Source organism: Miniopterus schreibersii, assembly GCF_964146895.1.
Source record: "Miniopterus schreibersii genome assembly, chromosome: 9".
In the NCBI taxonomy this organism is placed as follows: domain Eukaryota; kingdom Metazoa; phylum Chordata; class Mammalia; order Chiroptera; family Miniopteridae; genus Miniopterus; species Miniopterus schreibersii.
The window spans coordinates 77,170,481-77,184,745 of record NC_138118.1 but is presented as its reverse complement, the minus strand read 5'-3'; the positions used below and the strand labels follow the sequence as shown (position 1 = coordinate 77,184,745).

Here is a 14,265-nt window from a genome sequence, read left to right as displayed (position 1 = left end):
TGGGGGGCAACTCAGGTCCCCATCATGAGCCCTGGGCCTGGCAATCTAGAATGGGTGAGGGAGCGTGGAGGGAGGAGACTCGGGCTGCCCTCAGGCCGGCTGGGGAGACCGACCCTGAGCAGGGTGCTCAGTAGGGCTGGGACCATCCACCCAGGCTTCTGGGGAGGGTGCAGCCCTGGAGAATGGGTCTTGGGAAGGGTCAAGCTGGAGGACCATGGGCCCGAGTCTACAGTGGTCCCCAGCTGTGGCTCAGCAGGCTGCTGACAGCCCCCCACCTTTGCAGGTGCTGGTTTGGGAAGGAGCCTGGCAACCTAGTGGACTACATCTACCAGGGTCCCATCATCCTCGTGCTCGTGGTAGGTGGACACTGGGGTGAGACTGGGGGCCAAGGGAGCAGCTGAGGACACACCCAGCAGACTCTGGGGTGGGATGTGGCATGGGGAGTCCCCCGCTCCCCCCACTGTCCACGCCACCCTGCTTCCTGACGCCTCCCTTCCGAGCTCGCTCTCCCCACGCTCCCTGCCCATGCAGCCCCCTCCCCTCTCTGGCACTGGGTTCTTCCTCTGGGCAGAGAATGGGTCTGACTGGCCCGTTTCCAGTGCCTTCCCACAGCTCACATCCCCTTGCCAGGTACAATGCTGAGAGCCAGGCCAGGGGGGCAGCTGGTTGCAAGAGAAGAGTGTGCAGGCTTCTGTTCAGCCCAGACCTCCACCCTCCTCCACCCCCAGTGATCCCCTCCGAGACCCAACTCCCCCCCTGCCCCGAGCCCTGGTATCAGAATGAAGCATAATAAGCAATTGTTCCCGGTTCAGCTCTCACCCTTTACCAAATGTTTTCGAATCTAAGGTATAATTGCTGCTTGTCTTTAATCCACAGCGAGCTTTAATTAAGGTAGAGTTTAAGTAGGGGCTGCATTCTGCAAAAATGAACCCATTATATATTGTATGCAAAAAAAGAGAGAGGCACACACAAAAAGGCCCCATAAGAAACTGGCATTTACGTAAGACTTATTTCAGGCTCGGTAATTTCAGGCTCCTGTAGGTACCAGCTCCCTTAAAGGGCCACAGGCTCCTGGGAACCGAGAGAGCCGCATCCATACCCCTCTTGCACACAGCAGGTGCCTAATGAAGGCCTCTTTGGTCTACCTGGGGGCGATTACTGTTTATCTCTTTTATTCCCTTACTCTCTTTCTCCTGACTTTTTCCGGGATTCATTTGACCCCCATCTTTGGAGTGTCCTTGATGTGTGAACTGGCGATGACTAAGAAGGTTTTTCATCCGAGGCCTGGAGTTGCACCATCAGGGCTCTGTTATTTCAGAGGCAAAGCCAGTCCCTGTCAGCAGTCAGTAGGGGATGGATTGTCCTTGGAGTCCCAGCTGCAATGAGTCACCCACCCCCAGTGGGACTGGAAACCCCATGGGACCCATCCCCTCCCGGCCAGCTGCTGAGAGCCCATCCTGGAGGACAGGGCTTTTCACGAGCCTGGAACCCAGCCAAGGAAGGCTGGCCTGGGTGTGGAACCAACCATAATGGGGAGCAAGCCCCCGAGGCAAGCATGCGGGACGGTGGTGAGGAAATGAGTGGAGCAAGGGTGGAGGGCTTCACGTCAAGACTCAACTCCCGGCTTCCTCTCCATGCCCTTCCCGTTGGCCCAGCCCACACCCAGCTGTTTGCACCATAGGGCTCCCAGGTTCCAAGGTTAGCCCTTCCAGAAGCTCTGTCTTCATTAAGTACAGTCCTCACCTTCCCCAATACCTGGAAGGAGGGAGCATGCTTCCCATTTCACAGATGAAAACACTGAGAGACGGAACAACCTGCCTAAGGTCACCGTAACTGCCAGCTGAGCTGAGACTCAGAGGCGGGTCACCCACCATCTGCCTGCCATGCTCTCTGTTGGATCTGTGCTTGGTGTCCCTGTACCCGCCCCCCCCCCCCCCCAGTAGTTCACAGCAGCATTGCTGCTGGTGAGAGAGACATGCTTGCTTCTGGGTGCTGGGGAGTGAGTCAGCTGGTTGCATTTGCAGGAGGCTGTTGTGGGGAAGGAGTGTGGCATTTCTGGGCCCCTCTCGGGGCCAGGCAGGGGCTCTGTGGTTATCTGTTGGACAGGTGAGGAAGCAGAAGCTCAGAGAGGCTAATCAGGCTGCTTGCCCAAGGCCACGCAGATGCCAACTGGAACAACCAGAATCAGAGCCTGTGACAAGGACTTGGTGCCAGACGTTCATTTGGGAGGTGGGCCCGGGAAGCACAGCAAGGGGGGGGGGGCGTGGAAGACAAGGAAAGGAGGAAACCAGCAAAGCCCCCACCTCCGCTGCTGGTCGGAAAGCTGGGATTCTTAGCCACAGACTCCATTCCTCCTCGATGGAGGTTGTCTCGGGGACATTAAATCTCCACATTTCCAGTCCCCACCCCCGTTTTCAGGCTCGCTCCCGGGGCCCCAGACTGGTGCCTGCAGCGTGCAGCACGTCAGGTCTGTCTGGCTGAAGCCTGAGCTCTTCCTTGCATAGATAGCGTCTCCTTGCTCAGTGCCCCTCCCAGCAACATCCCAGCTGCTCCAGTTCCCAATGCTGATTCCAGGGCCCCCACCTGCCACTGGGCATGTCTGGAGTGGGCCCAGGATCTGCATCTGGTGCCTTTGACCTGCACACTCTAGTTGGAGGACCGTGGTGTCTGGGGCCCTGTGGGGCAGGGATGAGTGTGGTCTGGGCTTTCTCTGTGGCCAACCAGGCCCCTGCACACACCGGGGCTTGGGGTTTGGGCCTTTGGGACTCCACCTGCCTAGAAAATGCCATCAGGAGGGGAAAGCTGAGGCATCTAGTGAGGACCAGACTCTGAGCATCAGATATACACCCACACACTCTCCAAGGCAAACAAGCACAGAGGATAGACCTGCAGGCTCGCAGGGGCCATGCAGAGGGTGCACAGCCACACGGACAAGCCAACAAGGTTTAACAGGATACCTGCAGCCCACAGGAGCCCAGGAGCCCAGGCAGGCGGGTCCTGGGGAGAGGAGGAGGGCGGTGGGCTCTGGTGCTGAGACAGCTCAGAACGAAGACAAATGAGGCCCTTCCAGAAGCCTCTGAGGCAGCCCAGCAGGTAGTTCATCCTCACTGACTCAGGGGTGTCTGCGAAGGTCCTGGAGTTGCACTGGCATAGGGATGGATGGTGAGAGGTGGAGCAGTTCCTTCGGCAACTGGGGCGTTATTCACCCATGTGGCCAGGTCGGCTCCACAGGGCAGGGCTGGCCTCAGTAAGAAGGGCCTTGGGGAGACCCTCCATAGTGAGGTGGGGACCCTGCAGTAGAGGGGCAGGGGCTCGGGCAATGCCCTGGGCCCAGGTCCTGCTATGTTCCGAGCAGGGCAGTCAGGGACCTGAGGAGTGGCCTCAGGAGGAGTGGCATCTGCACCTCATTAGCTGCCTCTGGGCCACTTTAGAGAAGCAGGCCCTGGAGCCCTCAGGTGACAGGCAGCTGAGCAAAAATGAGAAGGGGCACCTCCCTGTCCCTGAGAGAGGCCTTGGGACCCCAGGAAGGTGCTGGGGTGATGAATGTGACGTGTGCACACCTGGAACATGGGTGCTCAGTGGGTTACAGGGAGGCGGCTGCCTCAGCTTATGCCACCTCCTGGTCCTTCCCCCTCTCTGCTTCCCTCCCTCCAGATCAATTTTATATTTCTGTTCAACATCGTCAGGATCCTAATGACAAAACTACGAGCATCCACCACGTCAGAGACGATCCAGTACAGGTGAGTGATGGGCGCCTGGCCCCCGGCAGGGAGAAATGACTGTGCCTCCAGGCAGCGCCCTCTGTGTCCGCCCCGCCTGAGCGGCACCCTCTGCCCCCAGGAAAGCGGTGAAGGCCACCCTGGTTCTCCTGCCCCTTCTGGGTATCACCTACATGCTCTTCTTCGTCAACCCTGGGGAGGACGAGCTGTCGCAGATTGTGTTCATCTATTTCAACTCCTTCCTGCATTCATTCCAGGTGGGCACAGGGCCACATGGGTTTGCAGCAAACTTCCCTGACCTGGGACGCTCAGGTGCCCTCACGAGACGGTCACACGGGACAGGTGCACACGTGGTTCGCTTGGGTACACACTGACCCCGAGCCTGGCCCCTGTCACCACCCCCCCAAGTGCCCAACTGGGCCCACCTGACAGGGTCTGGGTCACCCAGCTGGTACCTACTGTTGGCCCAGCACCCGCTCTTAGGATTCACGGCAGCCTGTCACACACAATGTACCATGAGGGGTGGGCCCCCCCAGTTCTGAGACTCTTGGGTCCTGGGTCAGAGGGTTCCCTCTACCCTGTCCCCCTCTGCCCCTCCAAGCAGAGCAATCCCCATGGAGATCCCTGACCCTCTCTCCTTCCTTTCCAGGGCTTCTTCGTGTCCGTCTTCTACTGCTTCCTAAATGGAGAGGTACAAGGCCGGGCCCCAGGGTCCTGGGCTCTGCGGGCCTCACACCCATTCTGGGGCAGATCCAGCACATGCGACCAGCCTCTCAGGACTGTTGGGGTCCCTGGCTCTGCTCAGATCCACAGTGGAAAAGGGAGGAGACCTGGGAAACCACCCAGCCTTGGGGGGACAGGAAGGCTGGCTGAGGGACTCCAGCAGTGAAGGTCGAGTATGCAGCCAGGAACAACAGCCACCAGCCCTCTGTGCCCCGTGAGAACTGGGTGGGCAGGGGACCCTGGGCTACAGGGTCTCTCGGCAGAGGAGCCAGAATAGAGGTGGTGGCAGGAGAGAGCGCGGCTCCCTGAGCCCACCTCGAGGTGTGTGGGACTGTGCAGGTGTCTCTTCTGCTCCTGGGTCCATAAATTCCAGATGCAGGGCTCACTCCTAAGGTGCCAAGGGTGGCCGTCAGGAAGGCTACCCCGTGGTCTTCCTTAATGGCACTGAAAGGGGCAGGGAGCAGGGGGGAGGACTGTCCAGGGCCCCAGAATTGGCCCCCGAGGGCTCAGCTAAGTCTGTGCCTCCCTACAGGTGTGCTCAGCCGTGAGGAAGAGGTGGCACCGGTGGCGGGACCATCACTCCCTCCGTGTCCCCGGGGCCCGAGCCATGTCCATCCCCACGTCACCCACACGGATCAGCTTCCACAGCATCAAGCAGACGGCCGCTGTATGACCCTGCCTGCCACCTGCCTCGCCCGTCACTCCAGGGACAGCTTCCCCACCCTCCGCTGCCCGCTGCAGATCTCCTTGCCACGCAGTCCCAATGGGGACAGAAGGGAGGGGCGAGACCAGCCCTCCAGCCTGTGCAGCGGCTCGAGGGGCTCCAAGGGACCAGGGCCAGCAGGGCCAGAGCAGAGTGGAAAAGTCACAGGAACCCCGAGAAGGGAGAGAACAGCAGGGCAGGTGTCTCCAGGAGTTTGTGCCACACCAGCCTCTCACACTAGATCCTCATGTAGCCCCATTTGCAGATGAGGAAACTGAGGCCCAGGGCCTGGAAGGGCCTGCCCAAGGCCCACAGCTAGTTTGTCATGGACCTGGGTTCCCCTGCCCCCTCGTGGTGTGGGCCTTCCTGCCAGCAAAAGGGTGATGGCTGGCCCTGCTCCCTGCCAGTAGCCTCACCACTCAGTGGTGCCCTCTGCAGTCAGGGGGAGGCACAGCAGCTGGAGTAAGAATTCATTTGGGGGGCTTCATCCCAGGGCCTCGCCCCTGGAGGAGCCTCCGCTACACCCACCCCTGCCCTGGCCACCCCGCTGCGCCTGGGGCTTCCTGAAGAATGCTGACTCCTTTCTGGGAGACCTCAGCCTCGGCCACGGATTCAAGGGTTTGGGGAGGGGCAGGTGGGGAGAAGTGTGGCCAGGGCAGCCACACTTAGGCCTGTCAGGTCCATAGTGCAGGAGAAGCGCGGGGGCCTGGCTGGGGCAAGGAGTGGGGTAGAAGTAGCAGAAACTAAAGTGTGTCTTTAGTGATAGGAGCTAATTCTCCAGCCCCCACCTGAGCCTGGGCACCAGCCTCCCCTCAAAAACAAATCTTTTTCTCCGTGGAATAAACCACACCTCTACGGAAACTGCCTCCCCAGCGGTTAAGTGGACCAGGCATCCGAGGGGGTGCTGTGGGGCAAGGGTCCGTCCTTGCTTGCAGACTCTGGAGCTGGGCTGGGGCCAGTTCTCTCTCTCTGCCATGTCCCCACAGGTCTGACCCTTATCATTCCCCCAGGACACTATCTGCCCCTCCTCCCAACCAATAGAGTTCGGCACAGAGAGGTGTCGCTCACTCCCACGCCCAGGCCTGTCCCAGAGGCCCAGGCTCTGGAATCCCGAGGAACAGGTGGATAAGGCCCACGGTCTCCCTGAGCAACAACCCCGGGGCAGTTTCCTTCCTGGCTTCCATTCCTGCCACCCAGCAGGAGGGGCTGGGAGCCCAGGGGCAAGAGGAGCCATCAGGCCAGGGTTCAAAAGGGCTTTTGCTCTTGGTACATCTCACTGCCCTCAGTTTTTAAAATTGTATATATCTTGTCTTGCACATTTTTATGTTAACATCTAATATTTTTTACGTACATTTTAAAACTTGTGAGAGATGCGATTTCTGGCATTTGGTAAATATTTGTGAGCTAAAATAAAACTGCCACAATACTTTAAAAACATCATACAGGCTCCAAACCCAGCACTGATTGATACCTACCCTCACCTATTTAAAAACCCCACAGCCGCTCTTCTTTAAAGGTGGGAGATTCACACGGTTCCTTTTCTCTTTGAACTGTGTCTCCATTCCACGTCCCCTGGGGAATCTTATACGAATGCAGCATTTTTTATGGTTGAAAGTCTTTTACTGCTCACCTCACCATAGCCCTCTGCCACAAAATATATTTAGAAATTGAAATAGAAATATTTGATTTCCTGGGACCAAAGTTTCTGAGGGTGTTTTTTGTTGTTGTTGTTGTTAATCTTCACCTGGGGATATTTTTTTCCATTGCTTTTCAGAGAGAGTAGAAACTGGGGGGAGGGGGGGCAGGGAGAGACATCTATTGGTTGTCTCCTATACGTGCCCTGGGGCTGGGGATCGAACTTGCAACCCCTCGATTGGCAGGCTGATGCTCTTAACTGCTGAGCCACACCGGCCAGGGCTCTAAGGTGTTTTGTTTTGTTTTAAAGTCTTCTAAATTGAGTCATTACAACTATTTCTTTATATAAAATGTAGTGTATGGTTGAGGAAAACAACATGGTTGCTAATTGTTGAATCTAAAAAGGAAAGTTTATTGAAAACACATCTCAATGGAACGGATAGGACCTTAATGGTTCATGAGTCCATGGGTGAACATATTGCAAGAATGAAGCGGGACTCAGCGTCCTGTCCTCTTTTCACCTTGTGGAACTACATGCTGAGAGGCCTTTGCCCATAAATGAGGAGATGCTGCTCGACTCTCTGAACTCCTGAGACATATGCCAAAAACTGCATAGTGATCTGTCACCACAAATGACCTGTCTGCTGGCCACTTGAAGACGTCCCCTTTAAATGTGGTTAAAAACATGAATCGAGAATTAGCAGACTTGCCAAGGGCTTTGCTGCCTCTGCTCGTTTAATTTCTCACCATGGACACCTGGGTGCCAGAGAGGGGTTAGGTGCTGGGGGGAACCACAGTGCACTGTTCACTGGGAAGGCGCTGGGATGCCCTGACTTTGTCCCTTCCCGAGAGACTCGGAAAGTCTTCCTGCGTACACAGAAGCAGCCGATGGCTGCTTTCTTTGCCATCATGGGGGCTCTTGTAGAGAGAGGAGCCATCAATGGCCTGGCCCCAGATGCTCAAGGCTCCTCAGACGTCCCAGCTCAATACCCCACCTGCTCCCTGAAGGGCCCGCCCTGAAGGCACGAAAGTCTCTCACCTGTTTTCAGCCGGAGGTTGCCCCACTCCCCCTCCGGTTAGGAGGAAGCGCCTCCTTGGTCCCACGCTGACCCTGTATCTCCTCATTATGGGGGCCCCTGGTCATGGTTCCCGGTGAGCTCTGGCCATGAAATGCCACCAGAGCCATTAGGCCCTGTCCCCTACTTGTTGGTCTCATAAGGCACCTGTTCTGGTAGCCAAGCCCCGTCCTTGTTAGTGGCTGACTCCATGTGGACAGCCCCTCGCTGGGCTGCCTTCCTGGAAAGTGTCCTTATTAGCAGGCTCCCCTCTGGGGTTCGGCACCCAGACCCCTGGACCCTAGGCTCTCCTGTTTAACTTTTCACCCCCTCCTCCACCTCTGCAATTAATAAAGCTGGAGGAGGCTCACAAGGTATTCCTCACACCAACCGCTGGCCCCAGGCCCACTGAGACCACCGAGAGAGCCCTGACCCCAGAGCTGCCTCCAAGCCCCAGGCCACCATGAGAGTGGGGCAGGAGCCAGGGAATGACAAACATGCCAACAGGAGTGGCAGGCAATGTCACCTGGGGGAGAGAAGGTTGTGGTAGAGGTCTCACCCGAGGGCCGAAGCCACAAGCCCCCCAGTCTCCTGGACTGATGAAATGGACGTAGGGTGGCGCAAAGACACTCAAAGAAACTGACCTCTCACGTGGGGACTAATGTGGAGACGTGGATACACACAGAGGCTCTCAGACCTACAGGTGGACACTCCTGGGCCATAGAGGGACTCCCAGGAACACACAGAGGTGGGCCTGGAGGCTAGAGGCAAGGGGCTCACCAGTTAGCCATCCTCACAGGCCAGGTGTGGAAACAACACCGCGTGAGACCAGCTTCCTGCTTCAGGAAACTCGGAGACTAGGGAGAGGAAACAGCTCCCACACAGAGCCAGGTGCAAGCAGGAAGGTGTGTGCTCGGTGTCGTACCTGCGAGGCGCTCTGCCTGTCCTGGTGGGGAGGAGGGGGCTCAGGCCTGAGGACTGAGCACGTGTCAGCTTCTGCCATCAGCACGTGCTTGTTATGTGTCTCCGAGCCACACCCACAGTGGCCCCAAGCTAGTCAGGTTTGTGGGACACAAGAACCTCAGCCGCCCTCCCCCATTTCTTTCCTACTTCCCACCAACCAGGACTGGGACATCCCAGACTTAGAGAGACAGATGGGGAAAGGAGCCCAGTGTTTGCTGCTCCTACTTCCTGTGCGTTCTCAGGGCCCCAGGCAGGTGGGCCCATGGGCAGTGAGGCAGCTGGAGCTGGAGGGAAAGGGGCAGGTTTAAAACATATAAATCTATTCATCAATACGCTCAGTGTGGTTTACCAGGCTCTGCCTCTAAGGTACCGCTAGGTCTCCTGAGGGGGCAGCTCCACGTAGGGATGTTAATCGAAGGAAGGGGCAGAGGGTGGGTTCAGATCTCTGCCTGGTGTTGGCTGCATTTCCTCCAGATTTCCTCCTTAGGGATTTCTTTGCTTGGAGCTTAGGGCCCTCCCACAGAGCTGTAGTGTGGCTCCCCCAACACAGAACTATCACAGTGGCCTCCATGAGCAAGTCCCGTCTGTCCTACAGGACCCAGATCAAAGTGCCTCTCTCCCATGAAGCCTCCAGCATCGGGTGGATGTGTCCCCACCAGGCTTCAGGATGGGCAGGGATTGCTGGAGGCGTGGGTTGTGACACCCATAGAGAGAGTTCTGCACCCAGCAGGAGCTCTAGAAACACGAAATAAACTAGCTTTTCCTATTTGTTCCGCCCAGAGCTGGTTAACTCCCAGGCCAGAGTCTTGGGCTAGCAACACAGACCAAAGGCACAAAGAATCCCAGAGATCTATTAGCTTTGCACAGAGAAAACCCATCCTCCAATCCATACCCACCAGCAAGAGAGGCTAGAGGCCTGGCCCTGACCCCTTCCCCGCTTCACACATCAACAGAAAACTGGAGGACAGCCTGCAACATCCTACCAGGGCACCAAGGTGCCACTGCAGGTGTCCACAGAGCCATTTCACCCCCAGGGACCTCACTAGACAGAATTAGCCTTCACCAGGCCCTCTGGAGGGTGACCAGCCCTGGCCAGCTCACCTAGGTTTATGACTGTCACCCTGGTGTGATGACAAGCACATCCCCTCTACAGGTGTTGCGGTTTGAACTATCAAGACTGTGATCACCCTACTTAAACCCCGCATTTGTTGGTGGGCATAGGAGGGGCGCAGATGCTGCTTGAACGGATAAGCGATGGAAGCCAGCTGGGCAGAAACGTCCATGTCACACTGTGGACCTGAGGAGAAGGGCCCTCTGAGGCCAGCTCCCGAGTCCAGCCTTGGTGACTGCTTGTTGGACAGATGAGTGAGCGGGGATGGGCGGGGAGGAGTGGTTCTCGGTGTGGGAGGAAACTGTCCCCAGCCTCTGCTGTGAATACAGCAAAGTAATTAATTGTGCCTCTTAATTAGTTCTGCAGGACACAGAGCAGGTCTCCTCTGCTCACCGAGGCCCAGTCCTGATAAACAAGCCAGCGTCAGGGATTCCCACCAAGGCCCCTCTGCCCAAGAAGGCGGAGCAACTCAGCCACAGCGGTTCCTCCTCACCCCGTCCTGGTTCCCCGTTCTCTAGGGACCGCTGCTGGGGTTCAGGGAGCAGGCCTGCTGCTGTCTCCCTTCCTCCTCCTTCCAGTTCCACCCAAACACCTTGTCCTTTCGGGGCTTTTCCAAAGTGTGCACTACAGAGTCTATGCCTCAAGGCCCTAAGCAAAGGACACCCCCAGCTGTGTCTCAAAAGGCATCTCTGCCTCGGCTTGCAACAGATGCCAGGCTGCCCCCCACACCCTCAGCACCGCAGACTCGGATGTTAGGCCTTTGCAGCTGGACGCAGGAGGAAGCTGCCCAGAAATGATGGGTTCTTTTCCTTAGAAAAATGTAAGTGTATAAGATGTAAAAATACAGCCTATTCAATAGTGCATGAAACTTCTACAGATTCCTCAAAGGAACCACGGATCCAGGTTTAAGAGCACCTGCCCTCAGGGTAAAATTAAACTGCTCTAATTTAGCTAAGTTTTCCCTAATTGGTGGTGCTCAAGCCTGCCTGTTAGAAGCAATGGGCCCTTTAAGCCTCTGGGTTTCTGAGCCCGCTCCAGACCTCCTGAAACACAACGCGAGGTAGGAACTCGCCCTTCTAACAGCTCTACAAGCAGACCTCACACAGGGGGACCCTGGAAGCCACCAGCACGCAAGGCTCTTCGACTGCTGCTTGCTGTGTCCCCCATGGTGCCCACCACCCACTGCAATGGGAGAGCTGGGCCATGCTCTCCTTGATGGCCATTCACCTACTGGACAGAAGGCTGGGTCTGGGAATGGCTTTAAGGCAGGACTGTGTCTGTCCCAGCCCAGAATTCTGAGTACCTGGGAAATATCAGGGTTCCAAGACATTTCATTTGGACAAAAGATTCCAAAAGCATGGATCCGAAGACCACTGAAGCACACAGCCTTAGTCCCTGAGACGCTGCTCTCTTCATGCATAGGGGTAGGAAGTCGTTTTCTAAGTGAGGGGCCTTCTCCAGAAGTTCAATGGGATCAAACAAGACCAGTCATGAGTTTTTGCACTTAGTTAAGACCAGGTGCATCTGGATGGTAGTCCCATTCTGAACATCGAGGGAAGGTGGAGTTGATGGCCTGGACGTAGCACGTGAGAGAAGACGGGCCAAGACTGGCACCCAGGAGCTGTCACTAACCGAGAGGACAGCTAAAGAGAGTGGACCAGCTCACATGCTTGCTTCAGAATCCTTTCCAGAAAAATGGAAGTTCTGCTTTCAGTTTTAAAAAGAACATTAATAAAAATTTTTTAAAGCCTGTTGGTGTTTTTTCCCCTTTCCCACAGTCTCATTTTGCTTAATCTCACTATCAATTAGCTCGCACTCAGATGCAGAACAGTGGGTTGCGATGAGCCAAAAAAGGCTTTAATTAGAGTAAGTGGGTTTAGTTAGCACAACTGCTGTGGCACTAATTGTTGTGACTGAGTTTTAAGACCTAATGAAGGCAGACACTGGCTGGGAAAATTCTATGCGATCATGTCTGCACCAAGTCCTGACCTAGAAGAGGAGAGAGCGAGCTTTGGCTCCAGAAGAGGGCTTTCTTCCCAGCACCAAGCTCATGAAACTTCCATTAGGTTCAGACTCAGGCCGTGGCCTGCACCCAAGGCATGGAGGGTTAGAGCAGGGCTACCACAGAGATTCTGGGACTGGAACCTACTCTATTTCCAGCATGGGGCTCCCAAGTCCCTGTGCACTTCAGCTGCAGCCGCCCTGTCCAACGGGATCAAGGCTGGTCCGACCACCCCAGGAAACTAAAATCCCACTGCTCACTCCCCCGCCTTCACACCTGTCTGTCTAGTTGCCTCACTAAACACAAGGTTCGTATAATTCATACTCTCAAAGGGAAACCCCTTTCCGGAGAGCAGTGGGTCCAGCATTTGCATAACGCAGGCGTTCCCAATGGCACGAGGGTGGGAAACACTGAAAGGAACACAACCTCCTCTGAGGGAGCTCCTCCAGCTCATGACATCATCCCGTCGCCAGGCTCAGGCTCCCAGAGCAAAGGGCCAGTTCACACCTGTGGATTTAAATGGTGCCCTTTCTCCTTGAAATTGCACAGGACATGGAGTGACGCCTCCTTACCCCGCATCCAGGCTGTGGCTCTGCAACATCCCCTCTGGCCGTTGTCCAGTGGCCTTGGATTTAAAGATACACACACACACACACATCCCAAGCTGGAAGTGGCTCGCCAGTCAGCCTTGTTCACTTAACAGAGCCAGTCAGCCCACTGGGCCCCACGCAGGTCCTACACCTCTGACGGTGGTTTTTTCTTTTCTTTTTAACTGAGGACTTAAAGTTTCTGTCATGGTAAAGGACGGTCCCCTTCAGGTTATACTGACTGCCCAGGGAACACTACCTAGGGTGTCAGAGCCCAATTCACGTGTGGACGTGTCTGTCTCCAGCATCTATCATTTAACTGTGATAGTACCTCACCCACAGGAAGTGACACTGAGCAGTAAAACGCAAATGGCTGCAGATTCCTAACCCAGCTATTAACAAGTGCAGGGGAGCCAGGCAAGGGCAGGAGCCTCCCTCTCCACCAGCTCCGACGGAAGCTCCAGGGAGCGAGGGAAGACGTATGACTCAGCTGTTTCATGGACAGATGGACTAAACATTGAAATCATTCCATTCAACTACCTTCAGAAAAAGAAACGCACCCTCAAGGAGGGGAAGAAGGACCGAGTGACTCAGGCGATAACTCAGCTCTCCCCTCTCCAAGCAAGGGCCTTTCCTCACAGTTCCTTCTGTAACGCAGCTCTGCACAGGTCCCTGCCTGGCCGGACGGACCGCTGACTCAACGCCCAGACACATGGTTTCACAAATATAACTCTAGGTATCAAAGCAAATAGGAATGCTCTGCAAGGGCCTTGTGGTGCCAAGTGCTTTGGGTAACTGCCCCAAATGGGCTAATGCTGAGCAGTAAACAGGAGATAGAAGCAGCAAGATGAGCAAGGGCCGGATCAGAGCGAGCGAGAGGACGGAAGCCGGGCACATGGAGATGGAAAGTATCCGTCCTGCTGTCCAGCAGTGGCCTGTGAACAGCCTGGCCCCTTCTCCCTGGTCCTCTTTGGGGTTAGCCACACCCTCCTCCCCTCCTTGAGGAGAGGTCAGCAGACACAGCTTCTCTTAAAACAGTCATGGCTGATAAAATGAAGCCTTCCTAGCCTGGCTGAGAATCTGCTTTGGCCAACTCCAAGGCGTGGGACAAGAAGGAAAGGTCCAGAGCTATAGGGCAAGCTTACAATAGAAGTTAGCACGTCCTGATAGCAAGAAACAGCTTAAGCTTTTTAAGCCTTGCAATAGGGTACAGAGGATGGCTTGGGTGCAGTTGGGACAGTGACAAGGACAGGGAAAGTCAGTACCAGGAGCTCCATCCCTTACACACCTACCAGAAGCCACAAAGCCAGCTCCAAGACTCCACAATAGCGATTCAGTGACTCTCAGCTCCGGGTCAGGCATGTTGATGGTGAGAGATCAGGCTGCCCCTGCGTGTGAGACGGTGAGTGTCCACAGCTGTCGGAGTGATGTCCTCACTCACGGAGGCTGGTAACCCGGAGCACCTTTCTTTCTAAAGAAAAGGTTCCTTAGATCCTTCAAGGCACTTTCTCAAGTCACCTTCATCCCTATATAACCATGTACTTTCAACTTGGTTCAAAATTGCTCCTGCCCCTGCTAGCGAAGTGAACCTGAGAAGGCTTGGTTTCCTTTCCTTTCCTGTAATAGGACAATTATGACACTTCAATTACTGTAAGGATTAAAAGAGATGACCACCTAGGAACCCTCTTAGAACACAGCCTGGTACATGGTAGGCACCCAACAAACAGCCTTTCTCCCTGGAAACACCAAGGTACAGTCTCAGCGAAG

The 14,265-nt window shown here is 55.6% G+C and overlaps 1 protein-coding gene across 2 annotated transcripts in view; it reads left to right on the top strand.

The window, feature by feature from the left end:
• The window catches only part of CRHR2 (corticotropin releasing hormone receptor 2), a 30,594-nt gene extending 23,754 nt beyond the window's left edge, over positions 1-6,840 (top strand). Inside the window, exons 9-13 of one of the 2 annotated variants that reach the window (XM_081147633.1) lie at positions 284-356; positions 3,655-3,740; positions 3,841-3,976; positions 4,369-4,410; positions 4,975-6,840. In XM_081147633.1, the coding sequence (XP_081003759.1) occupies positions 284-356; positions 3,655-3,740; positions 3,841-3,976; positions 4,369-4,410; positions 4,975-5,115 (478 nt within the window). In that variant the 3' untranslated portion in view covers positions 5,116-6,840. The remainder of the gene's footprint in view (positions 1-283; positions 357-3,654; positions 3,741-3,840; positions 3,977-4,368; positions 4,411-4,974) is intronic. The other variant, XM_081147632.1, reaches the window with a different exon arrangement.
• The last annotated feature ends 7,425 nt before the right edge of the window (positions 6,841-14,265 follow it).